We start from the raw sequence: 21,807 nt of genomic DNA, 5'->3' as shown, positions 1-21,807 counted from the left end.
TGCACATACTAAAATCTAAACTGTCATGGATACCAGCTTCTGTTCACGACGTTCTGAAGACGAGTCCAAGGTCCTTTTATTGGAGAATAATATTTGGCAATTGTTCAACTTCAATCCAAAAAGATTATGAAAACGAACCTAAGTTTCAAGCTCCGGCAGAGCTCCTCGTATGATCACATTACCTTAATACGGCTCTCATATCATCACAATCATATTTTCTGAAGTGATTATGCAATGATGTGGGAGGTTTCCTTGCATTCCTTTCGCTTCTCACACCGTAGCTCCTCTCACCCACTTTCCCATCCATTCGTTTGTTTCACGTTCACACATGTGCCAGCTGGCAATGCTGCCTTCAGTCTGTCGGCCACCTAGTTTAAGGGCACACAAGCTCGCAATGGGCAGGAACACAGGGCGAGCCCGTGACGGCTGATAGACAGCTGAAATATCCTGTAGCTGAGAGAGGTGGGCGGGACTAAGAGGAGAGCATCCAATCACGGAGCCGTACAGGGTGGGTCGCTGGTACCTGTGCTGGAATAAAAGCTGCTGCGTGCGCGGCTTTCCTTCGCTTACACAGTATGGCCGGCGACATTAGCTAGCGCTCGCTCTATGCTTTTCTCTGTAACAGGGGAACACACGGAATACAAGGAACCGAACCGCATCGCCTGCACGCCTGCCCACTCCGCACTTCTTTCCTTCCACCCCGCGTCCACCTTCCTTCCCCCTTCGAAAGGACCCGTCGCCTTCCTCGCAACCGCTCGCTGGTATTTTTTTTTTAAAGCTTAGTATAAGAGTACTACCCCGTCAAAGGTGAAACCTGCCTGGACGGGCTGCGACGCGGCCCCGAAAAACGCCAGTAGTAGTGACCAGCCGTAGCCAGTGTGTAGGTGAGGAGGAGAAGGAGGGCGGCGGCGGCAGCAGCAGCAGTTTGGTCGGGGGTGCCTGTCGTTAATTTCTGTGGTTGTTGGTTTTGCGGAGTTGTCTCACCATGATGGAGGAGAACGGTGCACACTTCTTCGAAGGGACTGAGAAGCTCCTGGAGGTGTGGTTCGCCCAGCAACAGCCCTCGCAGCAGGAGCCACACCAGAGCAAGGGGTCCGGCGACCTCCGCACCATTCCCAGGTTAGTAGGGGAGGGAGGCAGAGGCCGGGCGGACGATGAGGTAAAGGGAAGGGCGGGGGGGGGGCGGGTTAGAGTGGAGAGAGTGAAGGAAACATGGATGAGTTAGTGAAGTGGGTGGTCGAATATGCCCGACTGGTGGCGCACATGCACTGGCAGCAGGGTGAGCGCGATGCCGGCACCGCTAGGCGGGAAGTGAGCGAGGCTAATGGCCGGTAAAGGAGAAGGGCATGGCGGCTCCTCCATTCAGAACGGCGTAATGGAGGGCGGGGGCTGTCCCTCGGCCAGGTGAAGAGGGAGGATTTCTACCAGTGGGGGCGGCGGCGGCGTAGAGGCCTCGGAGTGACGTGCGTAGGTTCGCCGGCTCTCTTGGCCGTTGCTCGGGGGAGAGGAGGAACCGTCTCCAACGGTCACTATGGTTCCTGCGGCTCACGCGGGCCTCGCTGCGAGGCGGGGCGGCAGGCCTCGGTTCGCATTCCAGGCAGGCCGGGGCAGAAGTTGGCGGGGAATGGGTTAAGGTGCGAGGGCGGTTTTCGACCTTTCTGGGGCGGGCGATAAGTCGTGTCGCGCGCATTGGGATCCTCACTAATTTCCCTTAATGCGGAGCTTGGTCTCTGCTCCGCTTCCTTCTCTTTAGCTCTTCCTCCCCCTCGGGTGGGGGGGCGGGAGAGCAGTTGTCGCCCCGTTTAGTCACCGTGGCCCTAGATGGGGGGGGGGTTTCCCTCGGAGCTGAGGTTGGAACCGCAGTGACTGCGACGATAGGTGCCCAGGTTAGTCTGCATCGTCACGTATGGACGCATTTATCACGTGAGTTTGCTCGTTCGCGTGTGCATCTAGAGCGCGGGTTGTTTGGGCCTTTCTGCTGGAGACAATTCTGCGCTCACGTAGCGCTTCCCGCTGCTGACAGCGGAGCCCTCGGGTCAGGTTCTGAGGGAGCGGCCGCCTCTAAAATTCGTCTTTGTGGGTTGTTTCAGCTACCTGTTAAAGGGAGGTTTACTGCAGTCTACTTCATTCAGCCAGTGCCCAGAGGTGGTGGAAGGGCTATGTTTAGCTTCTCAGGCAGGAGTGGGCCTCATAGGGTAGTTCCGGTGAGGAGAGCACAGACAGAGAGCGTGGTTCGAGTTCCTTATTTGTGCCATTGGCGCTTGTCGTACTTGGCACGGATGCAGGGCGAAGGAAGCCCCTCCTATTTCAAAAAATGTGGCTGGAACAGGGATCACACGTGAGGCTTCTGCCTCACACCCCAGATAGGGGGGCCTCTCTTTTCTCATTGACAAGTTCAAGCCAATGAAATTGCTGTGCCGTGGAAGGGCCGAGCTTGGGGCTGTCATCTAGTGGGCATTTCAGGAATGTGGAAAAAGGGCCAGCTCAAGCAACAGAGTAGTGGGGGGAAGGGCTGAACTCTACACAAACTCAGATGTACATGTGCTTGTATCTCCCTTGCTTTGTGTGGGAGAAGGACAGTCTGGCTGAGTGATCCTCTGGAAGAGTGGGCATTAAAGGCTTAAGCACCAGAACAGAGAGTGACAAGTCTGACCCTCTGAAACTGAAAGGAGGAGAAAGTAGTAGTCAGTACTGTTTGCATGAAGCAGTCTGGATAGTTAACTGAACTACTTGTTCCAGTTTAAGATTTTTGAGTTCTTGTACTGCTGTAGAGGATGAAAACTTCAGATGTGTTGAGAGAAAATAAAGCTTGTTGAAAATAATTAAGGAATGAGAATCAACACACAGTGAACATTGCTCCTAAAAATAAAAAGTTGTGGTTACATGCTATACTGTGGCTGTCAGTTTCATTTTCCAGCTATTATCAAATTGGCTTTACCATATAAATGTGTTACATCTGGAAGATACTTCTTGCCTGCCTCACAGCAGCAGCAACCAGTCACTGATACTACTGGCTATTGTGGTGGAAGAAATGAACTGAAGTAAAATGAAGACCTTGCATCTGACCAGTGTGTAGTTAGAAACATGAAGCACTTAAAATAAATGAGTTGGAATGTCTGAAGAGTTTAGTTTAGTGTAGACCTCTACAACAAACTTTTTTCTGCCTTACGTTTTTTCTTCATAATATCACCAGTGGTGTGGGTTTGCCAGAAAAAATTGAATTTGAGAATTTTTCAGAATACTTTTGATTCCCAAAATAGTATGGTTTGATGTAGAATTTTTGTTTTTATGTTTAGTAAACAAATTTTAAAAGTACTCATGTAGCTACATATAATTAATATTAGAAATCCGCGTGTTGAAAAAATAAACATAACCAACTGTTCTTTAAATGTGTCAGTTATTTTTTTCCCTTGGAATAATACTTGGATTGAAAGACCCTTTCCACTTTTTAAAAGAAAAAATAACTTTTAGCACAGCCAAGATCCACATTGTGTTCCATAGACACGGTTGTCCACTCATCTATTTAAAAGAACTTACCTGTTCTGTAGAGGTCACTCAGTGCTTCAGTTTCATTAGTACATTCCATTTCATTGGTTTTTAATGCCACATATTAGTGATTTCAATATTTCTAGCACATGATGAAACATAAGAATTTTAACTTTGGCTCTGAGGCTTTGACCTACTTGATCTCTTAAAATATGGATTTCTAACGTCTACCTGTGGCTTTAGTGTTTTAGCTCTTCAGCCTTTTAGGTTCCTGGCTTGATTTTTCAGGTTGGGATTTTCCCCCTTTTGTTGTTTGCTTTAGTGCTCCCCTTTACACATAAATAAAACATGTATTCTCTGATGAAATTTCTAGAAAAAATCACAGCTTTGAAATTGCCATGTTTGCCTAACATTGACAATGGTAACAGTTCATTGTTTATGAAACAATGAATCTTTAGAAATTGACAATTTTCGATAGAAAAATACAGCAATAGAAATCAGCTCACATCTCCATGTCACTGTTTCGGTGGCAAAACTGGAGGTCTTTAACTTGGGTTCTGTCTCCTGTCCTGGTGCTTTCCTGTGGTCTCTGCATGTTAAGTAAGGGTTGTCCATGTGGCAAACCCATAGCCTTCAGTACTTCTAAAAGAAGGAAAGTTCTGTTCCCATTTAGGGTTTGCTCAGAAATATGAATAGGATTCCATCCTTATAGCTTGAACCCATGGATGTTTGTTTAGGACAATGTTGTAAGGTGCCTTCTTCAGAAGTTTAGGTCCATGAGGCATGTAGATTAGGCCAGTTACTGTTATGGAAGCAAACCAACAAAAGCAAGTTGCTTCCTGTGTCTGCTTAAAGGGCCAGGAGGAATGTCAGTGTTTCACTGCTTTACTGAATTTGCATTACTGAATTTATCAGCAGTCAACACCTATCTGAAAGGGTTATGCTATCTCTTTTCCCCACCCCACTGGACTTCATGGGTTGTGTGTGAACAGCCTAGTTCTCACTCCACCCTAAAGGATGAGAGAATTGCTAATTTACTAATTCTAAATTTCTGTTGTATTGACATACTTAGATACCTGTGATACATCATGATGGCATCACTCACAACGAATACCTCTAGTATTTCTGCTTCCTTGTTATAAATACAAGTTATGAGAACTGGGCATTCATGGAAAACTGCATGCATCATGCAGACCTCAGTGATGCAGATAACCTCTTGTTTTGAAGCTGGCAATTAAAACAATTGTGTATATGCAGCCAAAATATCATCAGCATTGGCAAGGGTTGAATAATAGGTAGTAATACATTTAAGGTGTTTCCTATGGTGGTGGTGGGCCCTTGAACAACATGAAGTCACAGTTGCATACTAGAGATCCCAGAAAGTGGCAGAGAATTTTAAACTACAGGAATCCTTTCTTTTAATTAAGCCAGACCTTAACATAGGAACTTAAGTGTACGCTACTCTCAAATGAAATTTACACAGTAAATAGAACACGTGGGACTAATATGTAAAAGTATCCCTGATAGTATGAGTTCTTCATCTGTGAATGACTATGCAGTTTTCTGGTCAGGGTTGACAAACTTGAATGCCCAACATGTACCAGCCATCTTTCCCAACACACATCTTCATTATTTTGCCTCAGCAATGTTCCCTCTGAGCTGTGGAGCCTTGTGAGCAAAAATTCTACTTATTAAAGTAGCAATTTGGCTACTGCATAAATTAGTTTGCTCTGGAGCCATCTTTCCTGAGCTAAGACAAAAATGTGTGAGCCAGAGGCTAAAAATCTGAGCTAGCTCACACTAACTCAGCTTAGAGGGAACACTGGTTAGCAATGTTCCCTCTAAACTGTGGAGTCTTGTGAGCAAGAATTCTACCTTGTGAGCTACTGGCATTAAAGTTGTGAGCCAGCAATTTGGCTGCTGCATACATTAGTTTGCTCTGAAGCCCTTCTTCCTGAGCGGAGACAAAAATGTGTGAGCCGGAGAGTAAAAAATTGTGAGCTAGCTCACACTAACTCAGCTTAGAGGGAACACTGCTGGTTAGGAGTATTCTGAAACTTTAAAAAGGGTTCCAGAGGAGATCCGGGAAATTACAGGCCAGTCAGTCTGACGTCGATACCGGGTAAATTGGTGGAAACCATTATTAAGGAAAGAATTAGTAGGCACATAGATGAACAAAACCTATTGAGGCAGACTCAACATGGGTTCTGTAAGGGAAGATCTTGTCTCACTAACCTGTTAATGTTCTTTGAGGGGGTGAACAAACATGTGGACAAGGGGGATTCAATAGATATTGTTTACCTTGACTTCCAGAAAGCTTTTGATAAAGTTCCTCATCAAAGGCTCCTAAGTAAGCTCAAAAATCATGGGATAAAAGGACAAGTCCTTTTATGGATCAAAAACTGGCTAATTAATAGAAAACAGAGAGTGAGTATAAATGGGCAGTTCTCCCAGTGGAGGGGGGTAAGCAGTGGGGTACCACAGGGATCAGTACTTGGTCCACTGCTTTTTAACTTGTTCATTAATGATTTGGAGTTGGGAGTAAGCAGTGAAGTGGCTAAATTTGCGGATGATACGAAGTTGTTCAGGGTGGTGAAAACCAGTGAGGATTGTGAGGCACTCCAAAGGGATCTGTCAAAGATGGGCGAGTGGGCGTCAACATGGCAAATGGGGTTCAATGTGGCCAAGTGCAAGGTGATGCACATTGGAGCCAAAAATCCTAAATATAAATACACATTGATGGGGTCTGAACTGGCAGAGACTGAGCAAGAGAGAGATCTTGGAGTTGTAGTGGATAACTCACTGAAAATGTCGAGACAGTGTGTGACTGCAATAAAGAAGGCCAATGCTATGCTGGGGATTATTAGGAAGGGTATTGAAAACAGATCAGCCAATATAATAATGCCCCTATATAAATCAATGGTGAGACCTCATTTGGAATACTGTGTGCAGTTCTGGGCACCACACCTTAAAAAAGATATTATAGCTTTGGAAAAAGTGCAGAAAAGGGCAACTCGAATGATAAAAGGGTTGGAACACTTTCCCTATGAGGAAAGGTTAAGGCGCTTAGGGCTCTTTAGCTTGGAGAAACGACGACTGAGGGGTGACATGATTGAGGTTTATAAGATTATGCATGGGAAAGAGCAGGTAGAGAAAGAGGTACTTTTCTCCCTTTCTCACAATACAAGAACCCGTGGGCACTCCATGAAATTGCTGAGCGGTCGGGTTAGAACGGATAAAAGGAAGTACTTCTTCACCCAAAGAGTGATTAACACTTGGAATTCACTGCCACAGGAAGTTGTGGCGGCTACAAGCATGGACGGCTTCAAAAGGGAATTAGATAAGCATATGGAGCAGAGGTCCATCAGTGGCTATTAGCCACAAGGTATAGATAGGGACTCTGGGGCAAGTGATGCTCTGTCTTCTTGGTGCTGGGGGGGGGGGGCAACAGTGGGAGGGCTTCTAATGTCCTGGCCCCACTGGTGGACCTCCTGATGGCACTGGTATTTCTGGCCACTGTGTGACACAGAGTGTTGGACTGGATGGGCCTTTGGCCTGATCCAACATTGGCATCTCTTATGTTCTTATGTTCTTATGAAACTTCACAAAATGCATTATTACTAATAAATAGCTAAGACTTTGGATTGCTACTTAAAATTTAAAATAAGGTCTATTACTTTTTTCTAAGAGAAAGGGACTCCAGATATGTTAGAGGTTTGAAGAACCGTAAAAGCTGGCATCTCAGTCTGCACAGACAAACAAAAATCTCACATAGTGCAATGTTGTCAGCTTTATTTTTGACCCCTGCTCTGATAATTTTGAAAAAAATGATAAGAGGTTGATGTGATATACAGTAGCAGTTGTTAGCTAGTTGATTCCTTTGCTTTCATAATGACATTAACTTCCTAGCCCAAAAAATAATTATGTCTGGTATACTACCTGTATTCATTTCACAATTGGAGTAGGTGCACCACAGAAAGTTGAGTGCATAAGGAGCTCTAATGATTGTAGAACCCATGCATAGCCATTCTTCCTCTGGAGTTCTTTTGTTCATTTGACAAGATGCTGCAGAGAACTGGTGTATTGAATGGATATAGACCTTGCTAAATAGTCAATTGTGTTCATCCTAGATTACGTAAATGAGAGTGTGGAATGCTGGTATGTAGGTAGCCTTGCTGTACAATAAATATGGTGATTGGGCAATGTAATAAATGCTTATTAGCCCTAGTATGTGTTCAGCCATGCCTCCATTATGAACATGTGCAAATATAAGGTAGCCAAGGTAAAAAACAGAAGAGCAGAAAATGGTCAATGGTTCTTTGGTTACTGCTGCCTCTGCTGTTACCTCGTGATGCTTCAGTTAGGTAGATATGAACTTTTATTTTCAAAAGCTTGGTCAAGGCTCCATAAATCTAGCATGAACATCCACCTTTCTGTACAGGAGATTGTGTCGCTTCTCCCTTACAGTATTTTGAGCTTTGGCAAAGTTTTGAGAGCAGTGAGCTGTCTTGCTGCTTTTTGAGTGTATTTGAGGCTTGGCATGATAACTGTGTGCGCGTGCACACACAAAAAAACCTGAGCTTAGGGAAGAATCTCCATAGCTGCACTGGAACTTAGAGGGCCTCTAAAGCTCAGGATGGTATTGCAGACAAGGTCCAGTCCTTCCCACTCAAGATAGGAGCAGAGTTGTTAGTGAGCAAAAACTTTGGCTAATGCAAATCGATAGTTGAAGGTCCCTGAGAATTGCAGTTTTGCTTAAGCAAACTTCCTGAGACCAGAGCAGGGTGTATCAGGAAGAACTCACATGGAACTCAGGACCTTTGTACAATATACTCTTGTGGTCTGGTAGAGTGAAGCTGTCCAGTCTTCTTAGTTGGTGGCAAATATGGCTGTGTTCTTTTTTCCATTCTGCAGGATGTGTAGAGCAGAAGTGTTGAACTCAGGGGCCAGATCTGACATAAATGTCACTTTGTCGGGCCAGGCCATGTGTGGCATAAAATGTAATGCCAGCTGCCAGAGAGAGAAATTTTATAAATGACACAGGCAAACCCAATTAATGGTATTATTACTCATGATCAGGGCTTTTTTTGTAGACAAAGTCCAGCAGGAACTCATTAGCATAATAGGCCACACCCAGAAGCAGAAACTCATTAGCATATTAGGCCACACCCCTGACTGCACCGCTCATTAGCATATTAAGCTGCATTCCCATGTTACCAGAAGTGTGGTCATCCAGCCACACCCACCTTTTGCTTCTTATTCTGTTTACCTTGTTTGTGGTCAAAACCCAGGGCTTTTTTTGTAGCAGGAACTCTTTGCATGTTAGGCCACACACCCCTAATGTAACCAATTCTAATGAGTTTCTGCTGTTGGGTGTGGCCTATTATGCTAATGCATTCCTGGTGGGTGTGGCCAACTTGGGAGCCAGCCGGAACTCCGTTCCTGTGCGTTCCTGCCCCAAAATAGCCCTGCTCATGGTACAAACAAATGCAATTAATTCCTAGGAGTGAAAGCCATTGATTTACTGGGGTATCCACAAAAGCCCCAATAAGTGTATTTAATCATATGCAAGACTAGGTTTTCCCCCAAGGGATACCATAAAAGGGGGAGTATCTTATATTTCCGTATAAGTCAGTTACTTTTTGTATATGTAGCACTTTTAGGAGGCAAGTCATATTCCTTGCAAGTAGATAAGGTAGTTTTTTCAGTACTCCCCCCTCTCCGTACACCCAGACTCAGCAGCTGAGCACAGCTATGATCCATCTCACTCTTCATTTCGGTTCTTCCCCATCCTACATTTGAGGATCTCAAGGAGGCACACCAGACTTCCCCATTCCCACCACCAACCCTGTGACGTGGTCCAGGCTGAGTGACAGGCTACAGGTGACCCAGAAGACAGGGTCCTGGCTCTCCCAGATCCCATCCTGCATTTCCCACTGAAACAGCAGGGGTGAGGGGAAGGCCTGATGGAGAGGCTGTTTCCAACACCTCCAAGGGGTGGTTTGTGTCCTCCTGTGACCCCTTTCCCTTCATGGGCTGAGAACAGGTGTTGGGGAGAAGGGAGGTCACCCTGACACTCATTCTGTTCAGACATGCAGTGGAGACAGGCACCCTTTTCCCCCTTTACTGCTCCACTCACTTCCAAGGCCTTTGCCCTCAGTCTTTGCCCTCAGAGTGGCATGCACAAGACAGCCCAGTTGCTTAGCAATCCACATGCTGGCCCTCCTCCTCCTCCTTTCTCCCCTTCCGGCCCCATCCTTTCATCCCTTTCTCCACCTTCACTGCTGTTCCCCCCACACTATTGTACTTCAGCCTCATAGTCCTGCACCCACTCACACACACACACACACCCAGCGGCCGCATGCCTTCCCTCCCTCGCAACAGTTGCTCATGGGCTGGATAAGAGCTGTGGACAGGCCAGAAGAGGGAAGAATGCTTTCTTCCAGCACAGTCTATCCTCCCTTTAGAGTCATTCAGGAGAGAGGGGGCCAACCTGTCATAACTTTTATAAGATGGGTGTCTTCCACGCAGATCCACATGGAATGATTGGGGGTATTTTATATCTCCTGGAACTCCTGGAAAATCAACGCTTCGCCTTGCTATCTTCACAGTGCACAGACCAGAAGCCAGTCTGTCAGTTTAAGTACATCCGATGTGAATTGGGACATGCACATCTCTCTTTGTCTGAATGATAATTTTGTGCCTTACAGAGAACTCTAAATTAGCTTAATTTCTAAAATGAATGTTATGAATCTGTTTTTGGTATGGATTACAGTTTCTGTTTAGCTGGGAATCTAGTTCATAGAGAAGTAGTTGTGGCAGTAGCTTGGGGAAAAAGCAAATCCCTTTACAGCTCTGGTCTAAAACACAAGGTGGATCCAGTGAACTCTGAATCTAACTAATTCACACAATGATTTCTTCCATCTTGCCTTGCAGCCTCCTACCGCACAGGGGACTGTCACAAGAAGGGGAGTCTACAAAATCACACATTCATAGGTGTCTCATTGCTGCATTTAGAATACGCGTCAGGAATAAAAAATATATTTGTCTGAATTGGATAGAAGTATCTAATAAAAGAATATTGGGAACATAACTCAGATATGTAAACTGCTTCTAAATATGAGGTCTAAAGATCTATTCTGCTTTTTCAGTACTGTGTGATTGTCTGTAATACAGTGAAGCTCATTTTAGCTCATAATAAAAATGCTGATATCCTATGATTTAATTGCCTATGTCTAAATAATAATGCTCAGCACAGTGTCCTAGTTGCTGCAGCATCACAATTCCCAATCTGTCTACCTGTCCTCAGTTCATACAGCTAGTAAGATGCAATTTATCTGCATAAAGTCTGCATTTACTTAAGCATTGGTCTCATTTTTAAAATATCAGTGAACTAACAAATCAGGATTTCAAGTTAATCTCGAATAAAAGAAGTGGGTGATACACGTTTAGGATTCGATCCAGTGCAAAATCCCTGGTTGTACTAGAGCTCTTGTAAAAGTGGAAATGCAAGAAAACCCCATTTATGTTTCTGTTTGTGCACTGCTGGATCTAAGCCTAAGTCTGTTGTTGAAGTGTCCTTGCCTGTGGTATCTTGGCCATGGTATCATGAAAAGTGACTGGGCCTATAAAGCTTTGAAACCTCCATCTGTGTTATATAGTATCATAGGGCAGGTTGGCTGGAAACATGCTGTTGTGCAAATCTTTCAACTTTTCCTCTTCTCTCAGTGACAGTATGAACTCCAAAAGCATTAGATGGCTCTTTAAGTAGTGCTGATGTTGGATGTTCAATAGTTTGACTGCCCAAGATAACTCACAAAAACAAGCGGTGAGTCTTAGCAGTGAGATATACCTGCAGTTGTTTAACTTATTTCTACTGAAGAGAGAATCTGAAAAATTCATTAAGTAGATTTAAGTAAGCCAAGATGAAGCTACTAATTGCATTACTTCTTTATGGGGTATATGCAAATAACCTTGAGTAAAGGTTCTTTTGCTGTTGCAGCTCCTTGTGTTTCCTTAAAGTTATTTTTGGAGTTTGGTGGTCTTCAGGAGTGATGCAGGATGTAGTTGAGAGAGTTTGCGGTGGGATTGGGTAGAAATGGAACAATTAATTTTTTTGCTTCCTTGGGAGACAAACAGGAGAGCTTTGCTCAAGCCTTGAGCAGGTAAGCCAGTTCTGTTAAGTAGGAAGAGAAACTTATATATGGATATTGCAACTTTGAACTTGGCTGTTAACTTTTATGATTTCATTTCCGAAATAATAGTGACTTGCTTTACTGTTGGATATACTGTAATTGATTGCAAAAGAGCTAATGCTAAACTCTTTTTCTAACAGGTTTGAATGGGACAAACTTTTGGAGAATGTGCATTGTTTGATCATTAGTGTGACAAAAACTGACAAGCAGGAAGCTTATGTACTCAGGTAAAAAAATTACTTATGGTCAAAATAGAGCTTTAAGTTATAATATAAAGAGGGACAAAATCACATCTTTGCATCTGAATGGCTCTAAACTAACTGCCTAGTAAAGATCATGGAGCTCACTGTGCTGTAGCAATAAATGAAAAACTCATTGTTGAAGTGGCAAGTATAAAAAGGCTGTTTTAGAAATCTGTTGAACAAAGTTTGCATCCAGTGGCACCTTTAAGGTCAGCAAAGTTTTATTAAAAGTGTAAGCTTTCGTGTGCAAAGTGTTCTTTGTACAAAGAAATGTGCTTTGCACTTGAAAGCTTACACTTTGAATAAAACTTTGTTGGTCTTAAAGGTGCCACTGGACTCCGACTCTGTTTTGCTGCTTCAGACCAACATGGCTACCCACCCGAATTAGAAATCTGTTGTTCTGGATGACTCTAGTCAGGCCTGATTCAGGTATAGGTGTTCACTTAAGAAACCCTAGGCATTTAGTGAGCTGTCCTATACCAGATTATTTAACTCCTAGCCAGAGATATACCTCAGTAATGCTATAGGTTTGGTTTGGGTAAAGTTTCTGCTTCCATTCTAAGCTTGTTTATTAAAGCATAATTATTATTGCCTTCTTCATATAGACTGAAACCACAAAAAATTATACCATCCATCATTGTTATATAGATAATGAAAGTAAATCAATTACATGAGTCTGTAAGAGTTTCTTACCCCAAAAGTAAGCAGGAACCCCTTGTAAGAAGAAGCTCTCAATTAATACCGCTTTCTGCCTCAATAAGGGCATACATTCTTTCTCATTATTTTATAACTTACCTGAAACCTTCAAACACCATACAAGATTATCTTTACTTAAAGTAACTTATTAGAATATATACAGAATGTTAGTTCATTCTTGCTACTTTTTGCCTTAACAAAGTGTTTAAAAATAATGATTATGTTTCTCATACAAATGAATATCTTTTGGCCATCCATCCATACTCCTGTCCTTCAATCATATCTTCAATTCTGTGAAGCTGAACATTCTTGGAATTCTCACACTTCTACACCTGGGCTTCAACAAATTGTATCTATTAATAATGGGTTAGACAGTTTCTAATCTATGCAAGGCCATATAATTGTTACTACATTGTGTTCTTTTTACTAATCTTCAAAGCTATTCTATTCTGGGTCCCTAGACTCCCTTCTTGGCATGTTTCCCTGGGAGGTTTATTCTGTTTATGTGTGCCACAACATCCTTTTTGGTCATGACCAGTAGTTGCAGTTTCCCTATATGTCTGGCAGTATCCATGACAGTATAGAATGCTCTGTGCATCAAATTTAAAATGTTGCAATTTTAGCACCTCTGCCTTGCCCCAATCTTCATGCACCTGTGTGTCTGTAGGGTCAGTTACTAAAAGCTTGCTTCCATTGGAACTTCTCATGGCATCTTGTGAATGGTGGAAGATATAACTAAATTTCCATGTCCCAGGTAGCCCATGATTAACACATCTATATATCTAATAGCCAAGTTGCCCCCTCCGTGCGGATACTTAAAACAGCACGGAGGGGGCAGCTGGGGGGCCGGGGGAGGTTTGTGCACACGTGGGCCAGTCCCCACGTGTGCACAAAAATACAAAAAGTTGAAAAAAAATTTGGGGAGGATGTTTAAATCCCCCCGAAAGTGCAAGAGCGTTCCGTGCGCACGCGCACAGAACGCTCTGCTGCCGGCCTCGCCACCGCCGCTTCAGAGCCGGCGGTCTGGCCGGCCAGGCAGCCAGCCGGAGCCCAGCGAGGCCCGGGCAGCTACAAGCCCCGTTTCGAGGCGGGGGGCCTGCCCGGCCAGCCAGCCAGCCAGCTGGAGCCCAGCAAGGCCCGGGCGGCTACAAGCTGCCGAGCCTCGCTTCGGAGGGGAGGGGGAGGAGGGGGGGAAGAGATGAGCGAGGCTCGATGGCTCGCTTAGGAGGGGAGGGGGAGAGAGACGAGGGAGGCCTACTATTGAGAGACGAGGGAGGCCTGTATATGCTAACTTCAAACCTTGATATTCTGCCAGCAACTGGTACCCATGGTCCGTTGATCTATCTTCTGGAACCCCCTTCAGTACAGGATGCAAGTGCAAAACATAGAAGTGAGAGCTATGAAGTACTTGATTTTATTATATTTGCATTCTGCTCTGAATACATAGTGCTCAGCACATCATTATAGTATAATCCTGTGAGGTAGGATAGGCCAATAAATAGTAATCTAACCAAGTTCAGCCATGCTTCTCAATCTCTGTGTAAAGATCTTAGGCTTTTGGTATGGTTTTCATCAATATACAGATGATGCCCAGCTCTCTCTCTCTCCCTCCACACACACACGTATGTGTGTGTGTGTCTTCCAACTCAGTTTAGCCTGTAAGATGGCCCTTTACATTGATATGGCTGATCTGGACACCTGGATTGGCGGCACAGCAACATCAAGACTAGACTACTATAATGCACTGTAGATTGGTTTCCCCTCAAAATCAGTTTGAAAACTTCAGTTGGTGCAGAATGCTGCAGTCCAGCTATTGTTGGGAGCTAGACAGAGCATGCATATTATTCCCCTGCTGCAGTTAGTCCACTGGTTGCCCAACAGTTACCAGGCTCAATTTAACGTATTGTCTATCATGTACAAAGCATTTCATGGCCTTGGATCCTCATATTTGTGAGACCGCCTCTCCCCCCTCCGTTCTGCAACAACAGCTTTGCTTCTCAGAGCAGGGCCTTCTGCAGTTATCAACCTGCAAATGGGAAAAATCAACAACTACTTGTATGTGTGCCTTCTCTGTTGTGGCCCCCACCTTGTGGAATGGTTTGCCTGAGCAGGTCTGGAAGGCTTCCACTTTCCTGGCAAGGAGAGTATGAGCACAAAAACCAAGTGTGTTTGTGCCAAAGCTGCAATTACGCTGAGATTGGTAGGATTTCTGAGTACAGCCTCAGACATTATCTGCAAGCTTAGTTGCTACTGAAACAATCTAGATGTTATTTCAAGGCCTCATCAGCTCTCTTTGTTTGGGACCACATGTGATTCCTTCACTCTCTGCAGCCAAGAGAGAAGCAAGGGTTTCTCATGCTATCCTGTTGAGCTTTGAAGAAGGCAGAATTAGCTTGAGACTGTGCTTAAGCCTCAAAATGATGAGAGTAAATGGCTTCTCCACATACAACCTCTGCAGCCAAATTATGGCCTCATTTACTGTTTAATTTGGGAGCCCATTTTTCCTGATTGTTTAAATTTATGTTTTTCTCTCATTTGAATGTGGTAATATTTGGCAGAAAAGAAATTTGAGTCTCCTAAAGCCAACTAGGTAATCAGTGTTAATGTTTTTACATAATTTGTTTTTCAGTGAGAGTAGCATGTTTGTCTCCAAGAGACGTTTCATTTTGAAGACATGTGGTACCACCCTCTTACTGCAGGCACTGGTTCCCCTGTTAGAGCTTGCTAGAGAATACTGTGGGTTTGACTCTATTCAGGTAAGATACCGAACTCTCATGTGTGTTGTGTTATATATGAATTTCTGCAACTAGCACCTTTATCACAACAGTCATATGTTGGCTGTATAGCTACAGTTGTCTGCTTATTTGAGGAATAGCTGCCTAAATATTAAAATTGAATTGAAGTTATCTTCCTATGATTAAATGCCTTTCCAGATTATTCCATTATTTCATTCATTTGTATCCCACCTTTCTTCCCAAAGGGGACTCAAAGCAGCTTATATTGTTCTCCTCTCCTCCATTAGAAATTAACTTTCCTAATGTAGTTCTTGTGTAAGATCCTGGTAGCATTCTCCATACTAATACATTGACTGAAAAGTTCAGGAGTACAACCCATCTTTTTCCAAGCTAGTTAATGTTTCAGCTGCTGTCTGAGAGCTAAGAAGATTCTTGCAAGTAGCTATCAATTACTTTCCTCTTCTCCCCACCTCCCCACCCAATGGCTAATTACTGCATGGACCGAGGTTGTCTAAGTGTCTTGGACATGTTAATATTACTTGTGTTGATCTGGTAACCAGTGACACTTCTCCCCCTCTTGCTTGTACCACCTTAAAGAGCCTCTTGTGTTAAAGAAGACTGCTTGCACCACTGTTGATACAATTAATTAGCAGAATCCAAGCCATGGTCTGTCTCATGAGGACAGAATGTAAGAGTTTGGTTTTTCCAGCTATTGCAACTTCAGAGTACTTGGAGGGTATGGTGGAAGCATCTGACCAGCTGCTGCCATAATGCGATACATTACTACTACTACAGCCTTTGAGGAATGGTGGGATGCCAGCTGCCCACAAAGTACAGCAAAAACTGGCCATGTTGACAGATAGATGTGAAGGCAGCTTGATAACATACTAAACTAAAAACTTTAGTTACAGCGGTGTAGGGAGCTTTGAACTGAAAAGTGCCCAGACTTACCCTTTAAAGGGAAAAAAGGTGCCTGTCTTAAGTAACGCATCACAGTGGTGGGCCTGGATGAGGATAGTAGGGTGGAGATAGAGGAAGAGAATCTGCTCTGCAGTGAAAACATCTTAGATACTTGTTGTTATTGATGTGATGCCATCCCCTGTCTGTGCCTGGCATCATACCTTGCATTACGGTGGAAGAATGTGCACTAGATGGAGAAGGAATCTGGGAGCACTTCCCTTGAGTGACTTGACATGTATTGTCTCCCTCCCCTCTGGACAAGTTAATATCTATCCCCCTGCCCAGAAATATACTATTAAACTAAAACACTCATGACGTGTCGTTATGACATGCTATTTATGTGCAACTAAATCCATGTTCAGAGGTAACAAATACTCTTATGTGTCCTTGGATATAAGTCACATTTTGTACAAATATCAGTCTGAATAAACTTAGTATTTCAAAGCTGCCTAGTGATATGGTAGTTAATCTAGTATCAAATTAGGAAAACCAGGATGTCTCCAGAGTGTACTGATGATAGCAGTGTACAGGAGAATAATTCTGTAAACTATATGAACAGGTAGACAGGATCACTCTTCTCTCTCCTCGGTGCTTCCCCCACCCCCCAAAAAAACCCTGTCATGTTATGTGAGACCATTTAGGAAAGCTGCATATCTCATTTGAACTTTCTCATCCTTCAGAGCTTCTTCTATTCACGTAAGAATTTTATGAAGCCTTCCCACCAAGAGTACCCACACAGGAATTTCCAGGAAGAAGTAGAGTTCCTTAATGAAATATTTCCAAGTAAGTTAGCATTTCTTACTGATTAATGGGTTTTGATAGAGCCCGTAAATTAAAATTTCAAATAATTCAAGAAGTTTATGCAAGCCACAGCAGAAGAGGTAACATATAGGCTATTACTGCACTGTTACCATGATACCAGAAGATTCTTTAGTCCAGAATCCCTTTTCCTATAGCAGCCAACCAGATATCCCAGAAGGCCAATAAGCAAAGGCCAATAAGCAAAGGCCAAACCTCCTTGGCCCCTAGCAACTATTATTAAGAGATATTGCCTCTGTAGTTAATATTCCATTTGGATAACACGGTTAAGAGCAATTGTGGATTTATCTTCCATGAATTTTGCTAATCCCATTTAAAAGCCACCTATAGTAGTTGCCTTCAGTAGACCAGACCTTGATTATAGGGATTATATAATAGTTGGAATTGGCTAAAACTGCCCGTACACTTGGAGATGGCACTGCAAGAATGACAGTGGCAAAGTGAAGATGTGATTCCATTTCAAGGTTCTCTACAGAAATTAAGGTGAAATTTATAATCTGTCCTAATATAGAATTTTGCATCCATTTACAGTAAGAAAATATGTGATGTGCATCAGTGTTCCCTCTAAGCTGAGTTAGTGTGAGCTAGCTCACAGGTTTTTATCCTCCAGCTCACAGATTCTTGTCTTAGCTCAGGAAGAATGGCCCCAGAGCAAACTAATTTATGCAGTAGCCAAATCGTTTGTTCACAACTTTAATGCCAGCAGGTCAGAAAGTAGAATTTTTGCTCACAAGACTCCACAGCTTAGAGGGAACATTGATGTGCATGTGTGTACACACACAGGACTATATTTTGCAAAAGGTTTTGAGTTGTTTTAATGTTTATTCCTATTAGATGAGCCTGATGGGAGCAGGGTTGCAGGATGTAAATATAGTGGAGGTAAGAAATGTGTAATATGTGTAGCACAATTTGGCTACAGTAAGTGATGTGCGGATTATTTTTTTCTGCAAGAAATCCTGTTATTGTGAACAGCCAGAGCTGGGAGGCATGCATGTAAGGCACCTCAAACCATAGTGGCTCTTACTGCTGCAAGAAGCCTCATTTCCCTATACTTATTACAGGATGGGATGTGAGCTGTATAATAGGTTAGGTAATAAGCAGTACTAAATCTTTCAGACAGAAAGATGGTAGTTCTGTGATCTACCACTAGTCTCTTGTCTTTCACAGATGGAGCAGCTTATTGCATGGGCCGTATGAATTCTGACTGCTGGTAAATTTACTTCTACTTCTCTTTCTAAAATATCTAGAATAAATTTCTACCTTGTAAGCATATAATGAAAGTCAGTATAAAATGGTAAAAAGAACTATACATTTGAATTGTTGACTTAAAGTACTTCTGAATAATTATAGTATTTATTTAAAACAGGTACTTGTACACCCTGGATTTTCCAGAGAGTCGAGTAATCAGTCAGCCAGATCAAACACTGGAAATTCTGATGAGCGAGCTTGACCCAGTAGTTATGGACCAGTTCTACATGAAAGATGGTGTTACTGCAAATGATGTCACTCGTGTAAGTTTGTAATTTCAGCTTTTAAAGGAGCAGAATTGAACCAAGAGGTTGCAGTGCATATAGTGTACAGTCATAAATTTGTAGAGGCTATTGACAAGCCATTGGGTTGAGTCTAGGCTACAGCAAGTAGAGCTCTGATCAGGAAAAAGGGAAGACACCTACATTGTTCCCAAGGTTCCTCTGTCTTCAGGAGCAGTTTTTGGCGGGGAGTGCAGGGGCCTGCAGAATGAAGTGGAAAACAGCAAAGCTGTTTAGAGTGGTCTCACTTCAACTGTAACTCATTCTATATAGTTACCTGTGGAATCAGAATAATCAGAATTCCAAGTGTAATAGAACTGGAATTACAAGAATCCAAAAGCCAATCAAATCCTTTGAAAAGCTGGACCATCTGCTCATTGTCTCCATACGGATAGATTTGCTCAATCCATAATTCAGTGTGCTGCAGAGTACTGTTCCTACCACAATAATCTCATGCTGTTCAGGTTAGATTGCTGAGGGGGCACTTTAGATGTAGAAAATAGTTTACATTTGTGCCTTCTCTTTTGAATTTATTTAAAAAATTATTATTAAACATTTATCATTTTACCAATTAGTTAAAACTATTGGTTCACCTTCGTGGCTTCTGTGCAGGCACACATTGGACTGTGATACCACAGGCCAGCCACCAGGAGGAACTAGCAAGCTCAATAAAGTTAAAAATCTACCCATGAGTGCTTGGCTCCTATCAGGGATCGCAACTTCCCGCCTACAAGTCACGTGACCTGGAAGGAGCCAGTATTCTCCCCTCAGTTGTTTTTTGCCGCCACTGTGAGAGGACTTGTTTCGTTCTGAGGTAAAGTTATGGCCTCAGACCGACAAAAAGTGGCGTTATTTAAAAAATGGGTTGGTTGTGGGGTGAAGATGGCTCAGTTGGATGATCACTCATCTTGTCTTCTGTGCCTCAGAGAAGCCCACAATACATCTACTTGTAAGGCCTGTAAGGCTTTAACTCCACAAGCCCGCGAAGGCAGGGCAGCCGACCTCAAGGCTGCATTATGGGAGAAGGCCCATAATGACTGAAAAACAGCCACGGGCACCATCAGTAAGCTCAGCCCCCACCCCGGTCCAGTCCCCTTCTGCTGTGACTGCCACGAGGGCAGAGTCCGAGCCACCTGCCAAAAAAGCCAAGAAGAAAAAACGCGCTCACGAACAGTGCTCACCACTGTCTCCAGTGCCCCAGGATGAGACCAATTAGGGTTGACATCGGCTCAACGCCAACAATCTCCTTCACCTCGCCACCGTGCTCCTGCCGGTACCAACAATCCACCGACATCGAGGGGCCGTTCTCCGCCTCGCCACCGTTCAGCATCGAGATCTCCCCAGCACCTATCTCCTTCAGTACCGATGTTCAGCGGCGATTCTCCGCACTCTGTATGATCCTCCCGTCGTCGAGGGTCCCCATAATCTGATGTGGTCTTGGTGAATCCGCCAAGCCCAGAGACACTACCTGATGCTTTTGACATGCCACCTCTGTGGTACCACTGTGCCTGCAGGTACTCATCTTATGACCCTAGCTCTCACCGTGTTCATTCCAGATCCACCCGGTCACCTAGTGGTCATTCTCATGGCCCTCGGAGGGACACCTTGGAGGACTCCAGGTTCACCAGGAGATGATCCATCTCTGAAGGGGACAGAGCCTCGAACCTCAGTTCCGAACTTCCATCGGTACTGTCCCTGGACGATGTCATTGGTGGGAAACCCTCCACCTCGCCATCAGAGGACCTCACATCTTTCTCTGATCAGATAATCTGGATGGTGAAAGCTCTGGATTTGGAACATATGGCCTTTGAGCCAAAGATAAAGGACCCGTTAATGCAAACTTTATTCACATCTGACTCTGGCCTGGTGGTGCTCCTGCTTCTGCAGGGTCTACAGGAGGTTTTACTGTCAGCGTGGGCACATCCTGCTTACACAGCCCCCTCAGCCAGTCGTCTTGATGGACTATACAGAGTTGTACTGACCATTTCTGTTTCATCATCCTAAACCAAACTCCTTTATTTCTGAGGTGATTCCGGCACGTAGCTGGTATGGTTCCCGTACTTCACCCAATGATAAGGAGGGACGTAAACTTGATGCATTGGGTTGCAAACTGTACTCTTCCAGGGCCATGGGCCTTCAGGTAGTTAATTTCTCTGCCGTGATGGGCCTTTACAAACGTTTACTCTGGGAAAAGCTGGTTCCCTATATAGAGGCCTTACTCCAGGACAAGCAGGCCAAAGCCCTTGTTAAAGAGAGAATGTGTTTGGGGAAACAGGTGATGGCAGCCGCCATGATGTGGATTGCCATGGCAGGGCCATGGGATCGGCCTTAATACTGTGCTTTCACTCCTGGTTAAGGCCCTTTCTCCCCCCCCCCCCCCCCCGGTACTAAAGCTAAGTTGGAAGACTTGCCCTTTGAGGGTAAATAATTATTTAGTGAAGACACAGATGAGGTTTTGGAATGCATCTGAAAATATAAATTACAGGCTAAATCGTTTGGTATAACCGCCTCTTCCTCTGGCCAGTCCAAATCCAGGTATTGGTCTCATCCTTTCTATAGGCCTTCCTTTGATAAACCTTTCAGGTATTCTGACTCAGAGTTTCAGACACAACGCTACCAGACCACTTCTAGGTCCAATTATCAACCGACCTTCCATAGAAGGAATCCAAGCCTAAGTCGGCGCAAGGGAATAGGTCTTAGAGAGATTCCTCTAACGGGTACTGATGTACAATGACTAGATGACAGTCCCATCTTCGGGGACCATTTGTCTGGTTCCGTATTACTGGTGAACCCGGAGTCCTCCAAGGTGTCCCTCATGGGCAATCAATGAAATTGCTGAGCAGTCGGGTTAGAACAGATAAAAGGAAGTACTACTTCACCCAAAGAGTGATTAACACATGGAATTCACTGCCCCAGGAGGAGGTGGTGGCGGCTACAAGCATGGACAGCTTCAAGAGGGAATTAGATAAACATATGGAGCAGAGGTCCATCAGTGGCTGTTAGCCACAAGTGATAGATAGGAACTCTCAGTCTGAGGCAAGTGATGCACTGTATTCTTGGTGCTTGGGGGGGGGGGGCAACAGTGGGAGGGCTTCTAGGGTTCTGGCCCCACTGGTGAACCTCCTGATGGCACTCGGTCTTTTTG

The 21,807-nt window shown here is 44.1% G+C and overlaps 1 protein-coding gene across 4 annotated transcripts in view; it reads left to right on the top strand.

Annotated features, from left to right (window-relative positions):
* The first annotated feature begins 520 nt into the window (after positions 1-520).
* Positions 521-21,807, top strand: part of AMD1 (adenosylmethionine decarboxylase 1) — a 29,233-nt gene continuing 7,946 nt past the window's right edge. The window contains exons 1-7 of one of the 4 annotated variants that reach the window (XM_015418757.1): positions 521-1,119; positions 11,822-11,908; positions 15,249-15,375; positions 16,995-17,097; positions 17,968-18,012; positions 18,301-18,343; positions 18,500-18,644. In XM_015418757.1, coding sequence (XP_015274243.1) covers positions 986-1,119; positions 11,822-11,908; positions 15,249-15,375; positions 16,995-17,097; positions 17,968-18,012; positions 18,301-18,343; positions 18,500-18,644 — 684 coding nt within the window. In that variant the 5' untranslated portion in view covers positions 521-985. Of the gene's footprint in view, positions 1,120-1,383; positions 1,405-1,857; positions 1,924-11,821; positions 11,909-15,248; positions 15,376-16,994; positions 17,098-17,967; positions 18,013-18,300; positions 18,344-18,499; positions 18,645-21,807 lie in introns of those variants that run through there. The other 3 variants (XM_015418759.1, XM_015418761.1, XM_015418758.1) reach the window with 3 other exon arrangements.

The sequence above is a fragment of the Gekko japonicus genome, unplaced genomic scaffold, assembly GCF_001447785.1.
Source record: "Gekko japonicus isolate JY-2015 unplaced genomic scaffold, Gekko_japonicus_V1.1 scaffold880, whole genome shotgun sequence".
Lineage (NCBI taxonomy): Eukaryota > Metazoa > Chordata > Lepidosauria > Squamata > Gekkonidae > Gekko > Gekko japonicus.
This window is presented reverse-complemented; position numbering and strand designations above follow the sequence as displayed.